The 27,060-nt window shown below is 37.7% G+C and overlaps 1 protein-coding gene across 3 annotated transcripts in view; it reads left to right on the forward strand.

Annotated features, from left to right (window-relative positions):
• Positions 1–15,744, forward strand: part of LOC145988219 (solute carrier family 15 member 2-like) — a 29,235-nt gene extending 13,491 nt beyond the window's left edge. For all 3 annotated transcript variants that reach the window (XM_083123063.1, XM_083123065.1, XM_083123064.1), the window contains 7 exons: positions 3,423–3,674; positions 4,094–4,200; positions 5,168–5,308; positions 7,690–7,795; positions 12,411–12,539; positions 13,018–13,128; positions 15,433–15,744. In XM_083123063.1, coding sequence (XP_082979189.1) covers positions 3,423–3,674; positions 4,094–4,200; positions 5,168–5,308; positions 7,690–7,795; positions 12,411–12,539; positions 13,018–13,128; positions 15,433–15,606 — 1,020 coding nt within the window. In that variant the 3' untranslated portion in view covers positions 15,607–15,744. The remainder of the gene's footprint in view (positions 1–3,422; positions 3,675–4,093; positions 4,201–5,167; positions 5,309–7,689; positions 7,796–12,410; positions 12,540–13,017; positions 13,129–15,432) is intronic.
• The last annotated feature ends 11,316 nt before the right edge of the window (positions 15,745–27,060 follow it).

The following is a 27,060-nucleotide window of genomic DNA, read 5'->3' on the forward strand; positions in this document are numbered from 1 at the left end:
TGTAAGCTCTGGAAATTAGAAATTATTTTCTATTTCTGGTGCATCACCAATGTGGATCATCTTTAGATTTAACTACAAAATTGCTTTTAGTATCATAAATCATACTGTCAGTTTATATTCACATCAAATGATACTTTCTATAATATTTTCCAGTGAATTTTCATGCTATTGTAGGTACTTCAAAATGTTTGCATGACTTATATTTTCACATCATTTTCATTCTTTAAACTGATAAATAGGAATGGCATATTCTCCCATGTTACCTGGTATACTGCAGGTAAACCAACTTTTTCATATATCTGCAGAAATTGCCAGAAAATTTGAAGTTGTGGGAATTCTGTTTTTGTTTTATTAGCATGCCTCCGGTGTAAAACAAGGTAAGTGACATTTTGGTCATTTCTGAGTTTATTAAGAAAAAATGTTATTAGAAGCTACACTGTAAATAAATTGTTTTCGTGTTGTGTTTTCCAATTTCAGAAGGATCCACTGAGTCGAATGCAAATTGTATGACATGGCAATTTCACTCGAAAATTGGAGGATGGCACATTTTACTATGTAACTCAAGAATTACCAAAATGTCACTTACCATGTTTTACAACCGAGCCCTTCAATTAATATATAATAAATATATAAAATAAATGATATTTTTTGTGGTAAACCAGGTCAATTTTTCAGAATATGCCACTGATAAATAGTGAACGTGAACTATTTTTGAGTAGTACTTTGCTTACAGTATTATTTCATGGATTTTGGATATTTTTAAGTGTCAAACCATTGTTTTTATGTAACTTACTTATCTAGTATAAATAGCGCATTACAGTAGCCATATCTTCTGCAATATCCCACTGTGCTACTGGCCTGGTCGGGGTCCCCTGAAGCACAGGGCCTAGCAGTAGCGGCTCGTGCCTAAAATAACAGGTGAAGAAGTATATTTATAGGCAATGAAAAACAAATAGTAAGTGCCAGTGCCCCCCCCCCCCCAATTTAAAACGTCTTTTTTGTCTTCATCCGTCCATCTGGAAAATGGTGTCTGCAACAAATTACACACTAAGTCATTTACTGGGTTCATTGTAGAAACCACAGCTCAACACATGAACACAACACACGATAGGAAACGCGAAACACACACGCGGAACAAGATCTCGCGAGAACGCAAAGATTTTGCCACAACCACTGGATGCAATGTTTTCTCCGACGAGACAACTGCTTCATCTAGGAGGCAACACCCGTTCAAGGCCAACGCTAGGTGACGTCACCGTTGCCATGACAACCGGCTAAGTTTTCCGCAACCTGGCGGTGTTTGCTCTTGGGTTGGGACGAACTCTTCACGTGCGTAGCGCCGAGCGGCGTGTTGTTTGAGTATTATCGTGTGCGTTCTGCTGGAAAATAGTTTAATTTAACAAGCAAATGAAAAATGTCAATATTAATTTGAAAATTAGGTGAAAACATCTGCACTTGTTGCACTTGGCCAGCCGCCACTGGGGCCTAGTCCCCCTCCCTTCTAGTGGTATCAATATCTGAAAGTGTCAGTTGAAATATAATCATTAACCCTTTCGGGGCGGGGCCTATAGATGCCAGAAGTAACTCAAGGACGGACGACAAATATTTCGTCAAACAAATGTTTTGGTAATAAAAGTTTAATAAACAGGATACCGAATTTAAAAAAAAAAACACAATATTTTTTGGTTTATTCTCTAAGCTTTCACCTCACATCTGCCGTCATCGCCGGGTAGACTCTGACATCATTCTTGTTTCGCCAGGCTAATTGTTGTGCTGTCGTTTTCACCTTTATATTAATTGGGGCAATCAGCGACTAGTGGCAGTTTGCCTGATCGATGGGCGCTAGCCAATGAGCTTGATTTTGAGTTCTCTCTTTCTTTTTCCTTTTTTATAAAATTTACTATTTGTACTATTGTATTCACCTTTATATAACTTGGGGCAATCACTGTATAGTGGTGGTTTCCCCTGATCGATGGGCGCATTTCTGATGATGTCACTGCGGCCAGTTGTAATGAAAATTCTCGTTGATTTTGAGTTTTTCTTTTTTTTAAATATACTATTTGTATTATCGTTTTGATACTACGTATTTGCCTTTATATAACTTGGGACAAGCTACCAGTGGCGGTTTGTCGAGATCGATGGGCAAATTTCTGATGGGAGTTTCCGGTCAGTTGTGATAAACATTCTCCTTGACCTTGAGTTTTCTTTTTCTTCTTCTTTTTTAAAAATTACTATTCGTATTATCGTTTTGATACTATGTGTTCGCCATTACATAACTTGGGTCAATCAGGGACAAGTGGTGGTTTGCCCAGATCGATGAGTGCTACCGGATGGGAGCTAGCCAAACTTTGAAAAAAAAAATGAAAAAAAATGAGATTCCTCTGTCTGTTGCTTCCAAAAATGGGTACACATCGACATGTTTACCTTACCAAGCGAAAGCCTTGGAAATTCTGAATAAAACGAGCCCTCATTGGCATTTATCGTGTTATTACAACTTTTTTAAACAAACATTTTCCAACATGTTACATTTTGCTTAAAATGAGCCCCGTCCTTAGGGAATTTCCATGCATGATGAATATTTCATCAAAAGGGTTAATGCAAACAAACACTTTTCTGTGACAAAGATATCCCATAGGACTGGCAAAATGCCATGTGGTGCTTTTGTCGAGTCAAAATAAGAAAATTGTTCAGAATGCAAAATTTTCATCAATTCTATTCACACATGGTGCAACACAATGGAATTCTTGAATAAATAACATATTTTAATATTCTGATCATCTCATATGTGAACCTATATGTATCATGTCACTGTATATTTCTGACAAACTGTCCTAGTGCTTTTACACAACATAAAGACTAACATTTCTTTCTTAATAATGCTTTACTCAGTGGAGTTGATTTTATTGGTATTAAAACTTCTCAAGTTACCCTTTCATATTAGGAAGCTTTTTTATTTTCTTTGTGTTTTGAAAGTTGTAGGGTAGAAAATAATAATTTTGATTCACTTTGTAAATCACATTAGGAATTGTGATAATTTTTTTACATATCTCTTCACATGAGAAATATTAAACAAAAAATAGTCGAAAGATTGCTGCAGCAGGATAAAATTAGGGAAGCTAATTTTATGCTGAAATATATTTCATGGGGTTCCTTCACTTTCTCAACAAAAATCACCTGAAAACTTTCATTCAGAAAAGTATTCAACCTTTTGTCTTGCTGTTATTAATTTTTTTTACAATAATTGACTACATCCCTAACAAGAACAACTTGCATATTAAATTTTCAGCAATATTTAAAACTTCGATTTAGATTTCCTTGCTTATAGTAAATTTTGGTGAACGTTATTCAGATCCTGGTATTCATTATTAACAACAATGACCTTAAATTGTCGAAGTACAATGAATTTGAGAATTATTTTCCAGAAAACATATGCTGTACTACCAGGAGCTGGAGAGGCACAAGTCAGGATCTTCAATGGACTGAACAGAACAGTTGAACTACAAAATTGGTTTGTAAGTGACTCAAAGATAGAAATAGATGCATTGGACTACAAGAAGTACACACTTCATGTGGGCGATGGAAGAAATCCCAGAGCATCTTTTGATATTGTTCAGCCCTATGGTGGAATCAACAAGTCTTGTGAGGAAACAGTCATGGGGATGCCGGAAAAAAAGGTATCAATTTGTGACAACTCTTGCATAATTAACTTTAGTTTGGCAATCAAGAGGAGGTACTTAAAATTGTGGGGTTCCCAACGTAGTTTCCCAGATTCTTGTAGAAGTAACTGTTGATAATATTACTCCTATTACAAAAATGTAACTCTGTTACAGTTACAGCTATTTAGTTTTAAAGGTAGCTATTTACAGTTAGAATTCATCACAGAAGAAACTGTTACCTTTAAGTGCGTTACTTCCAAATCTTACTGGTTTAAATGCATGCGCACACACATACATACAGGGTGTCTCCATACAAAATAACTGAAATAGAAAGGAAGAAAGACATTGTTTATTAATTGCCCTTAAGGAAAAAGGAATTGGAACATATCACTAGTTCTGCAAAAACTAGCTTCTCTGAAATCTGTCTTCTTTTGCAGGCCGTCTCTTTCTTACTCACTGTCAAAGACAAGATGCCTGTTATTGCTGGAAGCACCTTCACAGAAGACCACGTAGAAAAGTCAAACAGAGGATCTCCACTAGTAAGGTAAGCTTATGTGACAGCTTAAAAAGCAGAAAATTCATTGCTTCTCACTGCAGTTAATTGTAGTAAATTCATATTAATTTTAAAATACCTGTATGCAAGAATTGAACAGACCAGCACCAAACGACGTGAACTTGACTGCACATGAATTTTTGGTTAAGATTACAAATACCAAGAAAGATGGAATAAATTTTAAATTTTTAAAAAATACCAATAAGATTCCAACATAAAATTACCGATACTGATAACTAAGGTTTGGATTTTGTATCTTTGTTTGTATCTGATTTGCTGCATTGAGTACAGGAACCAAGAGCTGGTAGCAGAATAGGACATGATCTAGTTGGCCTGATAGATGCAAGCAATTATCATGAGTTTGACAACTACTTCAGTTCCCAGTAGGACTTGTGTGGAAGAAATATACTTGTACATATACATGAACAATGGACTATGAGTTTAAGTTTAAATATTGGAGTGGTTCAATGTTGTTCCTGTATCCACATTGTCCTGGCTAGCAATCAAGAACAACATTCATGGCTGTTGTAGAATAATCAAGCTAGAAATTTATATTCCTGCTCTTCAAAGTAACTTAAGTAACATTAGCATTATAAGTTTGAAAACTAGGAAGCCACTGCTACTGCAACTACAAAAAGCTACACCACTCTTCTTTACTCTCCTCTTTGGCCTTTTAGCTTTCAATAAGGTTTATAAAAATACTGTGAGCATTATTTTTAATTTTGGCCACCAGAAGGAAGACCTTTAGTAACATCATTCAACATTCTTTACATGAATTTGAATGTCGGATCTGTTTTGGATTTTGGAGGTCCCCGGGAAGTTCCATCCTAAGTCCTGTTGCATGTGACTTTAAAATGTTCAATTACTGACACAGGTAACTGTCCACGTGCGTATATAAGCATATTTAAGAGCAATCTTGACAAAGGATTTCAATTTTGTATTTTCCATTTTATTTTAGGATAATATATAATTTAGAAAAAGGAATAGACAATAAAGGAGAAATTATAATCAAGACAAAAAAGAAAACTGTCAAATATGATGTTTCAAAGGGAATAAATGCAACAGAGTACAAGGAAGTCAAAGTAAGAGGCCATACAAAGTAAGTTTAAAATGGTGATTGTATTGTTCACATTACTTTTATTTTTAGTTCATGCCAGAATTGTGTGTGTTGGCTTCAAAGATTCATTGACTGTTAATTTTTAAGAATAACACCATTAAGTTGATTCTTCATGTCATAAGTTGTCAACATTGTATGTAATCTTAACACAGACAACATTCAATGGTCGACTTTCCATCTCATCGCCAAAATCCCCAGATTTGAGTCTCAACTTAGGCACAAGTTTTCTTTGTGATTGTCCCTTCATCAATTACATTTAATTATCACTCATCATGATGATGATTAGTTAAAAGCGACAGAAGAGTGACACTAAATAACAAAAATATAAAATACAACAAAATATGTACCTTCAATTTCTTCCCAATTTTCATTTCTAGATAGGTGCTCCTTCAGGGATGAAAAGTATCTAGCTAGACATTGTCACATTGTCTGGTCATTGTACATTGACAAGATATTGTATCTAGTTTCCTCATCTATTAACAGATTTACATCAAAAAGATATTGCAAGAATCGTTTGGTATTTGTATTTTTGTTGTTTTATTTCACTTTTCTTGGAACCTTTGGTGGCAAGTCAACCACTTCATGTACTCGGCTACCTAGCTGGCAAGAATCCTTTGCATTCCTAAAATAAGATCTAAGTAGATTTGAACATTTAGAGGAAAAGTGAAGGAAAGTATGTACTGTGTCTGTTGTTTCAGTTGAGGTTATGACTGGCATTTGTCCTCTTTCTGGGAAGGGGATGTCAAAAAAAAAGGGCCAATATTTTTTTTACGTGGGGTTGGCAACACTGATGAAGTTGAGCATGCGCAGGAGCATGCCCTAGTATTCTGTGCTTGCAACAGAGATAGAATCGTCAGAATGGGGTTGCATATGTGCGAGTAGCACTAAGGTGAAATGGCTGCCGTAATACAAAATCCCGCCAAATGTGAAGTGAGATCAGTCATACGATTTCTGAACGTCAAAGGACAGAATGCAGCTGACATCCATCGGGAATTGTGTGCCATTTATGGACCGACAGTGATGAGTGAAGGGAAGGTCAGGCAATGGTTCAGAGAGTTTCGGGAAGGGCGTTCAAATGTCCATGACGATGAACGTAGTGGAAGGCCTAGTGTTCAGATGGATGATCTGGTGGAACATGTTAACGAGAAAGTGCGTTCCAATAGCCAGTTCACAATATCTGAACTGCCAAAGAGTTTCCAGAAGTGTCTGCGAAAACAGTGCATCGAATTGTGACTGACAACCTGGGGTATCACCAATTGTGTGCAAGGTGGTTACCAAAAATGCTGACAGATGATCAAAAAGAGCAAAGAAAGACAGCTGCACATGATTTTTTGCCCCGCTTGGGGGAGGATGGGGATGACCTCTTTTCGCACACAGTGATGGGGTCAGGAAAGTGGATATTGTACGCCACTGGGGAGTCGAAGCAGCAGTCAATGCAATGGCGGCACTCTTGTTCTCCTAAAGCAAAGAAATTCAAACAAACACCATCAGTTCACAAAATCATGGCAACCGTGTTTTGGGACCAAAAGGGTGTGATTTTTGTGGAATTCTTGGAACCAGGATGAACAATTACAGCAGAGGTGTATTGCGAAACACTGAATAATCTGCGACGTGCCATCCAAAATCGGCGGAGAGGAATGCTAAGCTCTGGAATTTTTCTGATTCATGACAATGTCCGCTCACACACAGCTGCTCGTACTGTTGAGACAATTCAAATATTTCAATGGGAACTATTCAATCATCCCCCTTACAGCCCCCAGCGATTTCTTTCTTTTTCTTCACTTGAAAAAGTGGCTTGCATCGAAGCATTTCAACGACAGTGACGTGCTCAAGACATCAATTCTGGGCTGGCTGCACTCTCAGGTGGCAGATATTTCTGCAGAGGGTATACGTAAGCTTGTGCCACGCTATCAGAAATGTCTGGAGGTTAATGGTGACTACGTCGAAAAATAGCCAAGGTATGTACTTGTTTATCAATCACAATAAATTTCTTCTATCATGTTCTTGTTTTTTAAAAAATATCGGTCTTTTTTTTTTTTTTTGCATGCACCTCGTATTATAGAAGTACTTCTGAAGGCTACGTTAAGGGCATGCCAAGAGTGGTTTTGAAGAGGTTCAACCACCCTGAAATATTTGTGTAATATCTTTCGCAATATGTCAGAAAGGTCATCACTGATTTTTATGAGATCCTGCTTCATTGAAAGTGAAATTCAGTGTTGGAAATAGTCAGTCCATGGAACCTGAACTGAGAATCTTTCGTAAAGAATCCTCACAGGGGAAAACTGAATACATTTAAATTATTTTTTGGTTTAAATAACCCAACGTCCAAAAGTAATTCAATGAAGCATAACACTTTCTTACAGGTGTGATGTCTTTCTGCCAGGACTTTCTGAATCCATAGGAAAGTTTAAGCTGGAATTTGGAGGTGTTTATATATTAGTGGTACAAAACACCAACTACGAGGCACTGGTAAGCATATGCTCAAAGCTTTTATGTAATAACTAGATGTTTTGTTACACAGAATTCTACATTAAAGTAGCAAATAAAAACCCTAATTTTCTTATTTTGCCTAACTCGTAAAATAAACTGCTAATAATGATTTCTATGAATATAAAGGAATTATTCTTAAACCAGCAAAGTAAATGCCTAAATACTGAGTATATTTCTCTAAGACACATTATATAGTTGCCATCAGATTCATTAGGAAGATAAATTGAACATTTGCAATTTTATATCCGATCCATAGAATATAATTTATCAGTTCATTACACATACACACACCTTGCAGAGGCATGCTTGATGCCCTGTCTTTGATACAAGCAGTCCAAGGATCAATCGTCTGTGGGAACTCCAAAAATGTCAATCTTGATCACACATCATAAGGATTACAGCTGTACTTGACAGCATAGTAGTGAGCTCCAGCTTAGAAAGTCAGAAAATACTGGTGATGGAGTTGATGCACTGACCATACATCAACCACAGAAATGCCATTTGGCATGTCTTTGGTGTTTAGCTAATTTTATCAATTTTCTGTGCTTAGACACAAATATATTAACAAATTAGAAATGATTTAGAAAGTACTTACTTACTTACTTAGTCGATCCTCTTCTACCTTGCGGTGTTGAGGTTTCCCAGAGGGTCTTCCATCGGATTCTGTCTCGGGCCAGCTCCTTTGCTCTCCTCCACTCTCCTCCTCTAGCCTCTACAGCTACCTTCACATCTTCTTCCCATGTTCTTCTGGGTTTCCCGCGTGGTCTTGCTCCTTGCATCTTAGCATTCTCAAAGCTTGTTTAGCTATTCTGGAGTCTTCCATTCTTTGTATGTGCCCAAACCATCGTAACTGGTTCTGTTCGATTCTCTCAAGCACTGGTGATACGCCCAGGCTAGCTCTAATGGTCTGATTCCTAATTTTGTCTCTTCTTGTTTTCCCTTCTATTTTGCGGAGAAATCTCATTTCTGAAGCCTGTATTTTACTCCTATGTTTATTTGTCAATGTCCAGGTTTCACTACCATAAAGTAATGTAGGTAAATATATCACTTTATACACACGGATTTTCGTATTTTTGGTCACTAATGGATTATTTAGGAAATTTCTCTTTAGTGCATTAAAGAGTCTCCCTGAGGCTTGGGATCGAGCTATAATTTCACCATCTATTCTACCATCTTGCTGCACTATAACCCCGAGGTATTTAAAATCTGTAGTCTGTTCTAATGTCGTTCCATTATTCAAAGCAATCTGATGTATATTTGGCTGTCGTGCCATCATCATGGTCTGAGTCTTTTTATCATTTATCTTCATACCCCTCTTTTTTAACTCTTTTTCCCAGATTCTCACGTTCTTTTGTAAATTACTTTCGGAATCTCCCAATATTAATATGTCATCGGCGAAGGCACAATGGTTTATATATATTGGTTTTAAAAACCTATACCCCAGCTTGAATTTCTGTACCTTCCCATTGCATGATTTAATAACATCATCCATTAAGGTGATAAAGAGGAGTGGGCTAAGGATACATCCTTGTTAAATCCTACTCTAGTCTCAAATTCTTGAGACTCTGCATTACAGGTGCGGACATAGTTTCTACATTTCTTATACAGACTCTGCGTTGCTGTAATTAATTGATTGCTAACCTTTCTTTGTTTTAGTATTTTCCATATTTCATCCCTCGGAATGGTGTCGAAGGCTTTCTCTAGATCTATGAAAGCCATATGTGCCTCTTTTCCATATCTCATCAGTTTTTCACTGATCTGTCTGATGGTAAATATGAGGTCTTGTGTGCTTCTTCCTGGTCGGAATCTGCACTGTGCCTCGTCTAGCTGTGGCTCTACCACTTGCCTTATTCTATCTTCTAGTATCCTCACATATACTTTCCCCGGCACACTCAATAGCGATATCCCACGATGGTTTTTGCAGTCTCTATTATCTCCTTTTTTAAATATTGGCACAATGACACTACACTCCCATTCAGCTGGTATCTTCTTTGCTTTCCAAATTAGATTAATAATCTTGAGTAGTATGTCTTGACCACTTTTGCCCATGAATTTAAGCATCTCAGGTGCTATCTGGTCATGTCCTGCCACTTTGCCTAGTTTCATTTTCTTTAGTGCTCTTTTTAGCTCCTCCATAGTTATTTCTTCTTCAGTTTCTCCCTCCTCTTGGTGTTTCTTCCTCAGTCTGTTCTTTCTCCTTTTCTCCAATTTCCATATTTCCTCCAAGCAATTCTTGGAAATATTCTTTCCACCGCTCCATAATGTCATTTTCACTTCGGAGGAGGTTACCACTTTTGTCTTTTATGAACTTAAGAGGACATTGCTTCTCTGTTCGCATCGATTTTAATACTTTGTAGAACAGCTTTTGGTTATTTTGTAGGTTTCCTTCCATTGCTTCTCCAAATTTTTCCCATGACTGTTGTTTTGCATCTTTCACTATATTCTTCACTACTAATCTTTGATGTTTATAAGCTTCATAGTCACTTAAATGTTTTGTGAGTAGGTATTTTTTCCACCGTTGCTTCTTTTCCTTTACCATTTCTTTTATCTCTTCTGTCCACCATGCTGTTCTTCTCTGTTGTTGCTTTCCGCTGGACTTTCCACAGATTTCGGCCGCTGCTCCTAAGATTGTCTCTTTATGTAAACTCCATATTTCTTCCAGTTTATCTTCTCTCATAGTGGGCCATTCCAATGTTTCCACCCTTTGTTTCACAGCCTCTTGATAGTCTTTTTGTCTTGCCTCTTCTCTCAATTTATATACCTTTATTCTTTCTTTAGGTTTCCTGTTGTTATCACCAGGGTCATTGGTCTTGATATTAACATGTAACTGCATAATTACTAAATAGTTGTCACTTCCAATCTCGTAACCTCTATATGCTCTTGCATCTAAGATAAATCTCCACTGTTTCCTCTGTGTCAATATGTAGTCAATAATAGATTTTTCCTTTCGGCTGGGGACTTCTCTTGTATATCTATGTGTTTCTTTATGTGGGAACATTGTGTTCGTAATTACAAAATCATTTCCTGCACACATATCTAGTAATCTTCTCCCATTATTATTCTGGTGCGTCTCGCCGTATTTCCCTAACAGCCCTTCCATTCCTTCTATGTTGTTTCCAACTCTGCCATTAAAGTCACCTAATACAAAGACAGCTCCCATGGTGTCATCCACTGTCCTCTGCAGCTCTTCATAAAATCTATCTTTCTCTTCTGCTATATCATCTTCATTTGGTGCATATATAGCAATAAAAGTAGTGTCTTCATTTATGCTACTGTTAAAGGTTAAAGTTACCAAGATTATTCTTTCATTGATGAATTTCCAGCATTTAACATAATGTCTGTAGGCCTCTGAGATTATTATAGCCACTCCTCCTTTTGCTCTCTGTTCTTTGCCTACGCCTGAATGAAACATTAGGAACCTTTCACCACTATTTGGTTCTATTATTTGTTCATATCCATTTCCTTTTTTCTTGGTCTCTGTCACCGCCAATATATTCAACTTTGCTCTCACCATTTCCGTCATTAATTCAAACTCCTTTCCAGCAAGTCCACGTACATTCCAGGTTGCCACTCTCATTATCCTTTTCCCTCTCTTGGTCGTCAACAGTTTAATCAGTCCGGTTTCTCCTCTGTAGTTTCTTTTAATAATTTCATCTCGGACACTCGGGTTATCAGCCCTAGTTCCAAAGCCTTGTGGGAGGGGCTGCCTCCCTTATAGCCCTCGGCCTGCTAGATTTTCTTTTAGGGTTTCTTCCCTTAGCCTTTGAGGTTTCTCCCTCTCACTGCAAGGCAGCAGTTTGCCTCGGTCCGGGACTGCTTATTCGGGTTTCCCCTTATTCGCAGCTAACCCCCATATCTGGGGGCCATTCGCTATCCGCCACCTGCGACCCGCCCAGTAGCTGAGGCTCGCCCTGGGAGAAAGTAAAATATTAAATTGCAAATTTTATGATAAAAGAAATAATTGTCCAAAATATTATTGTAGTAAACTGAACTAGTTACATGAAATAGATTCTGAACTGAACTAGCTACATGAAATAGATTCTGTCTCACAGAGCAACGCGTCTGACTACCATGCTAAAGGTCCCGGGTTCGATCCCCGGCCGGTTCAAATCCGGGAACTTTTCTAACGGTGGAAGCGGCCCCGGCGCCTACCCAGCGTCGAATAACATGGGTACCTGGGGGAAACCCTGGGGGGTAAAGGCGGTCAGGGGCGTGATGCTGATCACATCACCCCCACTCACGACCGGATCAAGAAAGTGTGGGGCGTTACCCCCACACCCCCTATACGCCTTCATGGCGTGGTGCTATGCACAGGGGAACACTTTACCTTTTTTACCTCACAGAGCAAATCTTACAACTTACTGAAAAGTCGTGAAAATTGACTCAATCGGAGATCAAACGTAGGTCTTTGACACCGAGTATCACTGCTCTAATGCTGAGCTAGTAAGCCAGGTTTACCCATTTGATGTGATTCTTTCAGTACCTGGTGATATTTTTTGAAACTGAAACGAAAGGTTTCAATTTTGTGCTGTTTCTATCCAGACTGTTTCTTTTTTCTCTCTTTTTTGTCTTTAAATGTGTTGTTTTATTCCAGCATGCTAGATTGTATACAGTCACTGAACCTAACGAAATACACATGGTGTGGCTGGTTCCTCAATATTTTGTGATTACTGTGAGTGAAATCATGTTCTCCATCACTGGCCTTGAGTTCTGCTTCACTCAGGTAAGAAACCAATCATGTTAGGGGTATCTTATGTTTTCTAGAAATAATAATAACAATGTTCTTTTGGTGACTACAAATTTAGTTTTCGATATTTTGTCACGTGAAAACTATTGGCAAGCATTAGGAGTAAATTCAAACTGACACTTCCTGATAGTGAACTCATAATTTACAATACATATATAGATACATCTGCATCGATATTTGCTCAGCCCAGCAAATAAGGAATATTAATTTTTATCTAGTGAACAGAAATTGTGTGAGCAGGTGAGGAAATAGTGTATTTTTTTACTACACAGTGCTACATTGTTATCTTTTTATGTATCTGATGTTCTTCCTTTTTATAAAGTGTGTGTAAGTTCTTACAACTCCCTATCCCTTGAGCAAGCCGCAAAGCAGCATCTGTACTATTGGAACTTTCAACCTAACATTGTCTTTGTTCTTAGTAACAACATTATAACTTTGTATTCACCTCTTGCAGGCCCCAAAGAGTATGAAGACTGTAATGCAAGCTGCTTGGCTTCTCACAACTGCAATTGGAAATTACCTTGCTGCCATTGTGGCCAAAGTCAATTTCTTTAAAGGCAACCAGGTATGTATTGATTTCATCATTTGCGCAGCACTTGGCAAGTGTGTCATGGAAAAACATGCTCAGAAAAATGTATATCCTAAAAATCACTTATAGAAACGGATTTTCATAGAAGAAAAATTTGAATAAGCCATCACTTAAAATCATAATTGGTGGCTGGGGGGCATTTGCTCTCTCTGATCTTTTCTGGTGCTGCAACTGCATCCTCTACTTTATTGTTAAAAAATACTGAACTTTATTAAGACTCGCAAAGTTCAAAATTAAATAAGGAAAATACGTGTTTACTGTTGTAAAATTTGATATATTAGGTCAGTCAAAAAGTAAATGCAATCATTTATATTTATTTTTCACAGCAACAATAGAAAACTTACAATGATATCATTTTCCAACATAGTCCCCCTGCACTTCAATACACTTGGTCCAACATTCCACAAGCTTTCCGATGCCCTGAGAAAAAAAATGTTTTCGGTTGAGCAGCAAGCCCCGTATGCACCGCTTCCTTCGCCTGTTGATCTGTGTCGAATCGACGGCCTCTTAAAGCATCTTTAAGTGGACCGAACAGATGATAATCCGACGGGGCGAGATCGGGACTGTATGCAGGATGCTCTAACACCTCGAAGCCCAGATTCTGAAGAGTTTGAGCGGTGTTGGTGGCGGTATGGGGACGCGCGTTGTCATGCAACAAAAGAATGCCTTCCGACAATCGACCTCGTCGTTTGCTTCGAATTGCAGGCTTCAACTTGTTTGAAAGCATATCACTGTATCGTTCACTGTTTATTGTTGTTCCCTTTTCCACATAATGTTCCATAATTACGCCTTCTGAGTCCCAAAAAAGTGTGAGCATCACTTTTCCTGCAGAGTGTTGACGCTTGGCTTTTTTTCACTAGAAATTCAGGGTGTTTCCATTCCATGCTCTGGCGTTTGCTCTCAGGTTCGAAGTGATGGATCCCTGTTTCATCTCCAGTGATGATTCGTTTCAAAAAGGCTTCACCTTCGTTAGCATGTCTGTCCAATAGTTGCTGACAGATTCTCACACGATTTCTCTTGTTCTCGTCAGTGAGTTCTTTAGGGACCCATCTCGCACAGACTTTATGAATGTTGAGCCTGTTATGGATAATTTCATATGCAGAACCATGACTAACGTGCATATGGTTTGCCACTTCATCAACAGTCACTCGTCGGTTATTCAGAACCAGCTCACGGACTTGCTCAATGTTGTCATCAGTAGTGGATGTGGCTGGACGACCTGCTCTTTCCTCGTCCTTCACACTTGTTCGACCGCTTTTGAACTTTTCAATCCACTGGTAAACACTTCGCAGCGGTAAACCATTGTCACCGTATTGTGCTGAAAGTCTTCTATGGATTTCAGCTCCTGGTACACCTTCAGACACCAAAAAACGGATTACAGAATGCTGTTCTTCTGTGGTGCACACGGACAGTGACGCAGCCATGTTTACTTGGCAACACTGCAGAGCGAACTCAAGTGATGACGCTGTAACCTGCCACAGGCGAAGACAACGATACTATCTATCGGCTTGCGAGCGCAGAAAGCTGTACAGCCAACCTACGGAAGGAAAGAAAAATATTGCATTTACTTTTTGACTAACCTAATAGAACTACAGAAATGTAAGGATTAATGATTGATTTGGTTCATTTTACTTCGGTTTTCTGACACTTTTGGCTAATTACGAAAGGTAAGGATTAGATTGTGATTATACAACTTTGCATTCACAGTGCTGCAAAAATAAAAAATAAATGAATGAGGTGCTGGGGACCAGTTGACATTTAAAGGTTAAATATTGTCACCATCTTCCATGACAGGCAGTTAAAAATTGTTGCCTGATGATATGAAAGTTCACATGTGCAGCGCTGTTAAAATGGCATTACATCTAGAAAATGATGAAGGGTTCAATCCTAGAAGTATTGATGAATATGATGCATGTGGCTAATCCAAAGTCAAGTGAAACTGTTCAGCAAGTACAGGATGAATGAAATGTGTTTTGTGGACAGTTTTTGTGCAGAATTGTTTGTTTTCAATTGAAAATCTAATAAAACGTAAGAATGATTTCACCAATATGTATGTTGTGTTTGGTACATATTCAATTTCAACTACGTATAATTTTTAAGGTACAAGAATATATATATATATATATATATATATATATATATATATATATATTAATATATACACTGAAAATGCTATAACTATTCATAAAATCTTTGTTGATGTTTCATAAATCTTCAAAGACTAGAAGAAATCACATGATAGAAAATTGCATTAAATTTATACCGTATTCATTGTTGCAGGCATATGAATTCATGTTTTTTGGGACTCTGATGCTTGGCTTTATGCTTTTGTTCATGCTGATGGCCACTACATACAAATATGTGGATACACCGGGCATGGAGGCTGCTGCAGCACAAGGAGAGGGATCGGCCATTGAAGATGTTAAAAGTTTATCAAGGGCTTCAGCACAATGAAAGAACTCCTGCATACAGTATCAACAGAACTTAAAAACATTTCTTGATAAAAGTTATTTCATACAGTGTTTTTCAATTTTGTTTTATAATTTTGCATGTTTTTTACCGACAATGAAAAATACAACCATTCTCTTTACTTATCAGCACAATGAGTATTTGCTGCTTATTTTTTTATATGTGCTATTTCCTATGAATGTCATGTAGCCAGTGTATGAGGGATTAGACAATGAGTTTCTAAGTGTACCTATTGGACAAATGCTAAACAACCACTAGAAGAATTGCAATGTGTATTTGGCACATACATAGAAAACTTACTATTGTAGAAACTTGGTGGAAAATCAGAACCCAGGTCTGACATAAGTGGCAAGACATGGTAGAACAATGACACTGGCCTCACCTGATTTTTTCACTTCCACGATTTTACCTGCGTAGAAATTGTCTCAACCTGTGTTGCTTTTGAATAATAGTGATGCTGACTGTCAAATATCAACCAGTCTGCCGTTGATGACACTGTCAACATCACCACTAATTAAAAGGCAACAGATTAAATTGTAGTATGACTGGTTGATACAATTTCCACAGGGGTGAAACAATGCAAACAGAATATGAAGCTAAGCTAGGGCTGGCTTGGTACCTTAATTTGTTAGGTAGTGGCATGATATACTGGAAATATGATTTTGAGTCAGTCACGGACACTTCTGGGTTGTAACAACCCCATTAACTACAATGGAATACAGAAGTGCCCATGACTGAACCAGGCATCACAGGAGGGGTTCTGAAATTGCCCTTTTAAAAAAGTACCTTGTGAAGTGTACATTTAAGAGAATAAGTATACTTTGCAAGATTTAAATCATACCTTTCTTGAAGCTTCTTTTGGGGATTGGGCTTACCCAAATCTGCCAACACCTTAGTATGAAAATGGTATTAGTATTCACTTCTATTTCCACCATCTTTTTTCTACTTCTGAAGATGCAACTGTTATGTTATATATATATCTGTGTGTGGGGGGGGGGGGGCGCACGCACTAGTAAACACTTACAACACACAAAAATTGATATTTTGCGACACTTGGATGCATGATCACTGCAAGAAGAAAGATGGTGTTTGTTTGTTTTGCTTTATTTTACTGCACTTTTTGTGCCACTTTTGGCTAATTTGCGAAGATGGGGATGAGTGATGATATGATGAAATTGATGAATGGACACTCACAAACATCCATGCCCAGGCCAGGATTCGAACCCAGGACCCCTAGCGTCGTAGGAAACATGGTGTTTGAATTGCAGTATAGCCAGAAAGAAGTGATTGGTAACAGGCATCGATGAGTTTGTCAGTGTTTACACTGCATAGTTGGTAGTGGGTAGAGCTTGGGAAGGAGGGGGGAAATGGGTGGTACCTCATGAATTGACACCGCAGTAGAGGCAGCTGCGTATGGCCCATTACAGAAGGGAGCCATTTTTGGACAGGATGGTGGTGGGATATGTATGGTATCATCAAATTTGAATTGCTTACACTGAACCAATCATGGTGGAAGTCTACTGTCAGCAGTTGGAATCGCTACAGGCTGCATTGATCTTTTAACAATTCATACTGCAAGTCCCCCCTCCCCCAAATCTTGATTGATGTGCTTTATTTTACTTCGCTTTTTGTGCCACTTTTGGTTAATTTGCGAAGATGGGGATGAGTGATGATATGATGAAATTGATGAATGGACACTCACAAACATCCATGGCCAGGCTGGGATTCGAACCCGGGACCCCTGGCATCGTAGCGTGATGTGCTAACCACTACACCACGGGGGACGGCCCCCCAAATCTGTTGGAACATAATATTTGTACTGTCTTTACAAGATTGATTGATTTTGATTTATTTTACTTCGCTTTCTGTGCCACTTTTGCTAATTTGTGAAGATGAGGATGAGCAATGATACGATGAAATTGATGAATGGACACTCACAAACATCCATGGCCAGGCCCGGATTTGAACCCAGGACCCCTGGCGTCATAGCATGATGCACTAACCATTCGCCACAGGGGTCGGCTGTCTTCACAAGAGATGTGGAACTAAATGATACTGGTGTATATGGTGAAAAACCTAAAAAGGTTTACAAGAGCACAGATCAAGTGAACTAACTAGCGCCACAATGAAGTAGAATATGACAGTGGTTTGAATTCTTTTGGAAATGAAGATAAAGTTTGTAAACAATATACACATTTTGTGTTTGTTGTTCTAACAGCAGCACCGCCCATCTGTCAAATTATTTGAGGAGAGTACAACTATGAACTTGCACTTCGGACAGGTAACTGTCTCAGGGTTGCTACGATTCTTTGGTTATGAAATTCCCTGACATTTCCAGGTTTTCCAGTCCAAAAATTATTTTTTTCCAGACATGTTTATCATCATGATTTTTGCTTTTGAACATTGTATTTTACAATTAAACATATAATCTGTTAATTATTATGGATATTCACTTTCACAACTTTCTTTTAGCAAATTTCATTCTACACACACAAGAACACGTGAAAATTCGAAGAGTAAAATGTGAAATTACAATCAGCATCAAATGTATTGGGTGTTACAATCATGTGCATCTAGCCTTCAGGCTAAGGTACATTATTTCATAATTAGAGATCTCCACAATATAAAAACAACAGAAAAAGTTCATAAACCATACACAATTTTTCATGCTGGAGAATTTTTTGTTGCATATAGGAATTCTATAGGAAATTCCAACAAGACTAATATCTATAAAATAATATACGATAACCTCATCTTCACCAACCTTCCCGATAATTGATCATATTGTCAATGTACTTTAGTTATCAATCAGATATCTGGACTGCAAGTTTTACTTTCATATTCTTTGTAAACATTTATTACAGAATTCGAAGGAACCATAATTTTGCAAAAGACTGAGAATCATAACAACGAAAGAAACAAGTTTCTAAACTGAATCTTTTTTGGGAGTGGAATCAGAAGAACCGAATACAGAAGTGGAATTGAACTGGTCGTTCATTTTGCAACTTTTTCTCTTGCAAACTAAAATATGCACGTGAATTCCAGACGATCTGCAAAATTCTCTGGCATTTCCTTGATTTTTCCCTGACAAGCCAAATTACCTGACATTTCCCTGTTTTCCAGATGTGTAGCAACCCTGTGTTTTCTTATTTAACCCTTCAGGACTCAGGTTGGATGTGATATACCCCAAAGGTTTTAATTTTGGGTGTTGCCGATAAAATTTGAATCAGTTTCTTTAGAAAATCATTGTACCTTCAAGTTGAGTTGCAAGGAAGGGATCCTGGCCGTAACTGCCAACCAGTTGCCTGTTACGCATAGCATTAAACTCTGCTTGGAGTGTGTCACTCCACCTGAGTCATCCCGTAACAACAAAAATATTTTTGTGGTAAGTTATACAGCAAAATTATTATAGTTTGTAAGTTGTAAGTGTTCTATTTTGTATCAGCTTTGTGATTCATATCCTGTATGTTAAACAGTACCAAATAAAGCTTGTTTTTCACTCGACATCGTATGAGGCTGTACAAAAACAAATCCAGCCAACGAGCCAAACAATTAAAAAAGTAGATGATCAAGTAGAATGTTGCTTTCCACAATGTACCAAGATGCAGAAATTGATATCAACACAAGGTAATTACAAAAAACAGAAATTACTATGCAACCTTACAAAAGGAACAGTGAATGTTGTAGACTTTCTATTATCTAAATATGTTGTCTCCAGAAACAGTAGGTGTTGTCCACTGACACTGTTTTTTATCCTAGCAAATATAGTTATGTGGAATTAACCCTCAAATAATTTATGAAAGTAATTCCAAAGACAACATCCCTGCAATATATTGGCCTAGACATTCCCAAGCCATTGATGGAGGAAAGAGCAAATGTCAAACCCCTACTACAGGGCCTGAGAGATAAAATAAGAATTGAGTGCAGAGAGCCATCGAATAAGTCTCAACCTCTACCAAAAAGAGAGCTATAAAACGGAAGATATCGTCTGTGTCTATGCTCTATGCACAGAAAGTCCAAAATTGAATGCAAAAAGTTCAAGGGGATTATATGCATGGTACACTTCCTTTCATTTTGTAGAAACTGTGTGGTGAAAGTGAGTCTGATTAACAATGCTATTACCTGATCAAAGTGAGTGGCGTACATTTCTTTAATATTTCATTTATCCATGATATGTATGCTTCAAAAAGTTTTGACTATGTTATGGATCATTATTTCTTTCCACTCTGTAACTGAAATGAAAAAAACAAGTTTCTTTTTATAAAATGTGCAAATTGTAATGTAATGTGCACCTAAATAAATGTATTATATAAACAAATAGCTGTATAGTGATAATACTCATATACACAATGGGGTGTGTTGTCATATGTATGGTCACACCCCACTTGAGTCTTGACATAACTTTCTGAAAACCAAGTCGTGGAGGGTTAAGTACATAGGGAAATTGATGCTGGATGTGCTGTTACCATATTGAATTGCAAATTTAATTTTACTTTAACCTCAGAACACGATAGTGATTTTAAAAATTAAAAAAGATAATATTTGACTACAGAAAAGATTTCGTTTAAATTTGCATATTATTTTTTATGTCACTTGCAATTTTCACATTTTCAATGTTTTATTGATGCTAGTTGGTGTGTTAAAAAATAATACACACTATATTTGCCGCAAAATTAGTTTGGTATTGACGCTTGTGAAGCATGTGGAGAAACTGGGTCTACGTCACTGCAGAAGGTTGGATTGCTGGCTTGCAAGCCAATCAAAATCTCCCAGTGCTTCATCCAAGCTCTGGTTACCTAGCAACAGAAAACATTTATCACGGTGTTGCCGCTTATTGGGCGATTGTTCTTGGGATCAGTTTTCATGTTGTTGGGAGAGGACATGTTTGTTTGTTGCGTTGCTGTGATGCTTTAACCGATCAGTTTCTTTAGTGTTTACTGAATTTAGCGTATTCTATGTTGTATCTAGTATGTTGTTTTAGTGTATTGAGTCTCGATTTTGTAACTTGTAACATCTCTGTGTTTTGCTTGTGTGTGTCCGCGTGCTTGTGAGAAGAATGTCAAACACAGGAGACAATACTCAAGAGGACAATATACCAAAGAGACCATTCACTTAAAGGTGAATTCCTTCAGTAGAGGAATTCCTCTCAAAGGCTAAACGTGGGAGATGATTTATCTGCGCACAAATATTTTGAGTAAGAGAAAAACAATGGGGGGCTCCAATCATTTCTGTAAATAAAGTTCTGGACAGTACTGCTGCTGCTGTCGGTGTGTCTAAGAACACTATTGTTAACATAGGGGGGGAAATATAATGTGGTGGTAATAAATCAATGCGAGGCTTCAAAACTGGGAACCCCAGGAAAGAAGAGGAATATCAGTAAATGTGTGACAAATTTAGATACCTTTCAGCAAGACTCTATTCGTTGCCATATTTACTATTATTATAGAAGGAAAGATCATCCCACTGTTGGGAAACTGCGTGTTTCGTTGAAAGATTCGGGACTTTTTCAAAGTGGGGAAACATCTTTAAGGACAATCATAAAATCTCTGGGATTCTCATACAAAAAAATTAATGAACGCAAAATACCGATGGAGAAACCTTACATTTCTGCATGGCGATGTAGATTCCTCAGGGAAATTACGAAGCACAATTTTATCTTATGTTATATATCTGATGTAAGTGACTTGTCTTATCTATCTTTTAGCCATATTTTAAACAAATGCATATAATGTAAAGTATGGAGGCATATGGGGATGTGGAGCTAGGGCTCCACAAACTCTCGACCTCGACCTGGGCCACATTATGGAGGTGATGTGGTTCACCGACCACCTTTACCCCGTGTTTACCTTTCATGTCTACGCTGTTCTAGCGTGTCCTTATTAACAGGAATGATAATATTGAAAGATAAGAAGTGAATGTAAGTGAAAAACGGAAAATACGAAGAAAACATACGTAACATTACATTTCCTGAGAGAATAATGTTTAGTAAGGTGCGTTGCAAAATGATAAGAATGATATGGAATTTGAACATATTGTGGGAACGAAAAGGAAACAGGAAACAAAAGTGATGCAAACTGACAAGAGAGGGCTCCACACACTCTCGACCTCGACCTGGACCATATTATGGAGGTGATGTGGTTCACCGACAGACCACCTTTACCCCAGGTTTGCTCCAGGTACTCACTTGGGCTGAGTCGACCCCGGAGCCGCTCGGGATATTTGAAAAAGTTCCACAAACCATCGTGGGTCAGACGCCCTACCAACTGGACTTTTGTACACTTCAGTTGCGGTATAATTGAAAGATGGGCAGACTTTAATGTTGACTTCGGAAAGAAATGGTTATTGCAAGTGTATATATTCAATATTTTCAGAATGGATTGAAAAGGTAACCTGTAAACAATGCTTGTTTCGTAAATTTGTTCAAGGGAGATGGAAATGAAGAGAGAGAACAATAACACATTCATCATTGTTGTGATCATTATTATTCAGTTGTTCTCGAAAAACAATAACACAATTCATCATTGTTGTTCCTTTTCACAACACGTTTTCCTCAACACAGCGTCAGACGGCTGCACTGCGTACTGTGCCGTACCGGACAATATGGCAACACTGTGATGCATGTTCCTTCAGCTCTCAATACCAAACTAATTTTGCGGCAGGTATAATTCCGTGCGACTTTACTTTTATTTTCACACTTTTCGACGTAAATATGATCATCTGTTTTATGTATAAACATGACGAGAATAGTTAATAATAAAAAAAATATTTGATGTTTCATGTTTACGCTGTTCTTGCGTGTCTTTATTAACAGGAATGATAATTGAAACATAAGAAGTAAATGTAAGTGACAAATGGAAAATACGAAGAAAACATATGTTAACATTACATTTCCTGAGATAAATGATAAAAACGGTATGGAATTTGAACATATCTTGGGAAGGAAACAGGAAACGAAAGTGATGCAAACGTGGGAAGGAAACAGGAAACGAAAGTGATTCAAACTGACAAGAGAGAGGAAAGCATGTTATGAGAAATGTGGTACTGTTCAGGGAGATGTGTATGTGTAACAGCAGGCAAGGTTGAAGTCAAAAGAGCGTTGCCATTGCAAAATGATAAGAACGAAGTGCGGTACCCCAGTTGATGTCGTTGCCAGTGGCTAAAGAAGGCGCTGTTGCAGCTAGTGCACAGATCAATAAGATCGCTTACTTCCTATCTCTCCTTTGTAATCTGTGCGTATACCAAACCGGACATGTGGAGCCACCCTACGGCTGTTTCGAAACGTAAAGCGTTGTCGTAGCAACCTCTCCGCCAATCATATCTTACTCTTGGCAGTGACAGTTGAATGCGTCTCAGCGCAATGATCCGCTCACCCCACCCTTCCATTCCTGCTTTTATTTTCTGCTAATAATTCGGGACATATCTCGTAAGGTCGAATTAATTATTTATTTTATTTATTTATTCCTTGTTTTGGATGGCGAAGTTAAGGCACAAGCCTTTTCTTCCACTTAACCATCTCTACATTACATTTTATAAATTGATTTTTATAGCTAACTGTATGATAAATATATAAAAAACTAAATATTTAAGATACCAAGAAATGAAATCTATAAAAAACTAAGAACATTGAGATACCAAAAAAAAAGAAAAACACAAGAAAAAATAAAAGAGAAAGACGCAAAAAACATAAAAAATAAAGACAAAAATACATACACACTAAGTAAAAAAAATACACGTAAAACATAAACACACACGCAACAAACATAGTCAAATTACAGAAAAAGTCGGTGGGTGTTGGTCCTACCAGTTTACACGAAGGTTTAATTTTATTTTATTTCCCTGTTTTCAGTTCTGGTAAGTTGACTCCAGAAGATGATTTGTTAATTTTGATTTGAATTGGAGAAGAGAAGAAGAGTTTCTTATGTCGTTGGGGAGGTCGTTCCACGCTCTGGTAGCAGTGACCGTTAAGGAATTTCCATAAAACGTTGTCTTGTGGGAGGGAATGGCCAGCAGAGAGTTGTCTCTCGAACAGGTGGCAAAGGTGTGTGCTGAACTTAGGGGTTGAAATCGAGAAAGTAGGTAGGACGGCTCTCGTGAGTTTACTATTTTGTAGAGCGCTGTAAGAGCGTGAAAGCGGCGGCGAGTGGAAAGGTCGAACCAGCCTAGGTCCTTGAAAGCCGGGGTCAGGTGGTCCTTATTTTATTTTAAGTGCATAAAAATGTTCTACAAGGATAAATACCATTGTTCAGTTAATGCATGTTACGTTTGAATGATTTCTACATCTAAGTTACGAGATATACAGAATTAGTAGTCCAGAAGCACAACATAGGAAAATAATTTCAAGTTCAATTTTTATTTCGTATTCTCCCTATTATGCGTTGCTTTTCTGACACTTTGGGCAAATCGCGATTTTATCTTGTGTAAACTCTACGGTGATTACTTTGTTCGTAGATCAATGCGTTTTATCCCTCCTCGTAGTTGTTTATTTAGCGTCGCATTTTTCCAATTTTATGCTAATCGCGACGATATGAAAAATTGATGACACAAAGAAAGCTCTAACAGGGATTCGAACCCAGGACCCCTGCATTAACTGAACAATGGTATTTATCCTTGTAGAACATTTTTATGCACTTAAATAAAATAAATACTACGACCTTACGAGATATGTCCGAATTATTAGCAGAAAATAAAAGCAGGAATGAAAGGGTGGGGTGAGCGGATCATTCCGCTACCCAAAGTGTTCTAAAGGGCGCTTGAGCCATGTTGCAACATTTCCCAAATTGTCTCTTATTCTTCATAACAATTGCTGCACAGTTTAACGTGGGTGGCAATCTGCAGGATACAGCACACTTAATATCAGCAACTGTTTCTGGTGCCGTCACTGTAATTTTCTCCCTTGTGTAGGCCTACCATATTCAATCGCAAGATGTAGACACTTCTGATTTACCAACTTAGAAAATTCCATTCATCTGTCTATGGCCTCATAAAACGAAAGACAAATGCATCCACTTTCTCTGCAATTGATATCAGTGGAATACCCTGAGAGGGGGGAGATTTGATGCTGAAAATGCCAGGGAAACAAAAGACAGGATTCGAAGGTTTTGTCTCAGGAAATAAGAATAAATCATAAAACGTATATTAAAAACTACTGATGGAACATTAGCGCTATTCATCTAACGAAACCATTACAAATCGGCTGGTGGCTTGTAGGTATGAAATATACTGGAATAAAAGATATATACAACTTGTACATATAGTCAGTACTTGTTTTCCAAACTTAAACACCATCCTAAGAAAATTGGGGACCTACAAGTGAGTAGCGTAACCCAGTCTGGGAAATATCCTATAACAGCTGAGGGTTCGATGTGCTGACCCCACGTCACCCCATTACTGGTTGAAGATCTCCACGCCTCTAGGTAGGGTTGTGGGAGGCAGACTGGTAGTCAGTTGATAGGCCAAGGCCCTTCCAGGGCTGTAGAGCAGTGGATCTCAACCTTTTTCAGTTGGGGACCCACCTTGAAGGATATTACACTTCATGGGACCCATAAGATGGGAACCAGCGGAATTACTTTGTAGGGGTGTGCACCTAGTCTATAATCATATATTTGCTCTTTTACAACAACACGGCCTGAATTTAAATTGTTAAAACAATATATCTAAGTAATTTAAGGTAATAGGTTTTTAAGACCCAGTTAACAAAGTTTCGAGCCAAACTTCCCGACCCACCAAATGTCCCCTCAGGACCCAGGAGTAGGTCGCACCCTATAGGTTGAGAAACTATTCTGTAGAACCATGGGTTATGTTATGCTGTAGATGAAAGTAAATATTTTACACTACAGTTAATTTCTATCACAACTTACATTCAGTGTTCTGTAGATGAAATAATATTTTGGAAAATACAACATAGAAACTAGTTCAGTGCCATCTGCCATGAGAGAATAGAATAAAATAATAGCTATGAGTGACACAGCTCATTGGGGAAGTTATCAAAAAGAAATATTTCTGGAATAAAATTGTAATTGTTTTAATTCTATCAGTCTATTTCTCTGTAAAAACTACTATATGATGATGATGAATAGTTATGGGCAAATAGAGTAAGAAAAGGTCGCACCTTACACAAGTTAACCTAGAATGCCTATATAGCAACCACCTCATCTCGAAGTTGTACCTATATGGAGGCACATAGTGGGTCGGATCCCACTTTAAACTGTAGGTCCAGTCCCGATTGGCCTTACTGTGAATAAAGTTGACTTAAAACACCAAATCAATCAATCAATCGAAGTTGTATGAAATTTCACTTTTCTGGTTTGCATGAGAGTAATTTCAACCCAATTTCTAAAAACGTGTGGATGTTTGTAAGATATATTATTAACTAATCACTGCATGCTTATTCATTTTAGTATTTGTCAAACATCCATAATTTTTAATCTAGAATGGGAGTAGGAATATGTCATACAAGCGAGTTTTGTTCGAAATTACTTACTGGAACCACTCTACATATTGACTACAATTTCATCATATGGCATTACATATTTCATAGTTACACAAAAATCTGGACTCGAAATATGAATGTCTTAGAATACAAAACAAAGCAGTCATGGAGTATGTACGATCAAGCTAGATAAGCACACTCCCAGCCCCCCACTCCTAAACACACACACAATGGAATTATAAATACACCACTGAAAGATCTTATCCTGCACAGATATGTATTTTATATATTCATATACTTAATACAGTACTGAAGATGATACAATCCATGCACTCAGAATAAATATTCCACATAAATTTTAAAGTTAATTAAAAAACAACAAAAGAAATGTGCAAATTTCCAGCTGATGACAAAGAAACAAACAGTATTTTTTTGCAATTTAGAGAGATTTCACACCAAAGTGACATGTGACATATGTCACTTGGAAATGAACCAATGAACAGCAACGTTTCTTTCACCCATATTGGATGCCATATTGACAAAATCCCTGCTACTCATTATCAGCTTCTAAATAATGTCACACATGTTTCTAGTCAGTCTAAAAGAAAGTGAACATAAAGAATTAATTAATAATCTTTCTTTCAAGCATGATGTTTCTCATACCATCCCTTCCATCAAGAAGTAAATTTAACTTGGCTTCGTATTGAACATAGGTGTCTCACTCATGATGATTTGCTGCAAGGGCTAGACCATCCAATGTGTCATGTCTAAATGTTAAGTGATTGGCTTATTCCTACCTAATGACTAGATTATACTTTCCTCAAACTTTTAATCTTACCAATTATTGACCAGGTTGGGAGATAATGAAAGCACTTTAAGAAATGTCATTACCTTTTTGAGAAGAGCGGGGCTCTTATACTGTCTCTGAGGAAGTTCGTAGTTTTGTGTATGTCCTTTGCAAGTCTTTATAACATTTCACTTTCAACCTTTCTCAAGGGGCTCTTCACACC

This window comes from Lepisma saccharinum, chromosome 5, assembly GCF_977018435.1.
Source record: "Lepisma saccharinum chromosome 5, izLepSacc3.1, whole genome shotgun sequence".
NCBI lineage: Eukaryota > Metazoa > Arthropoda > Insecta > Zygentoma > Lepismatidae > Lepisma > Lepisma saccharinum.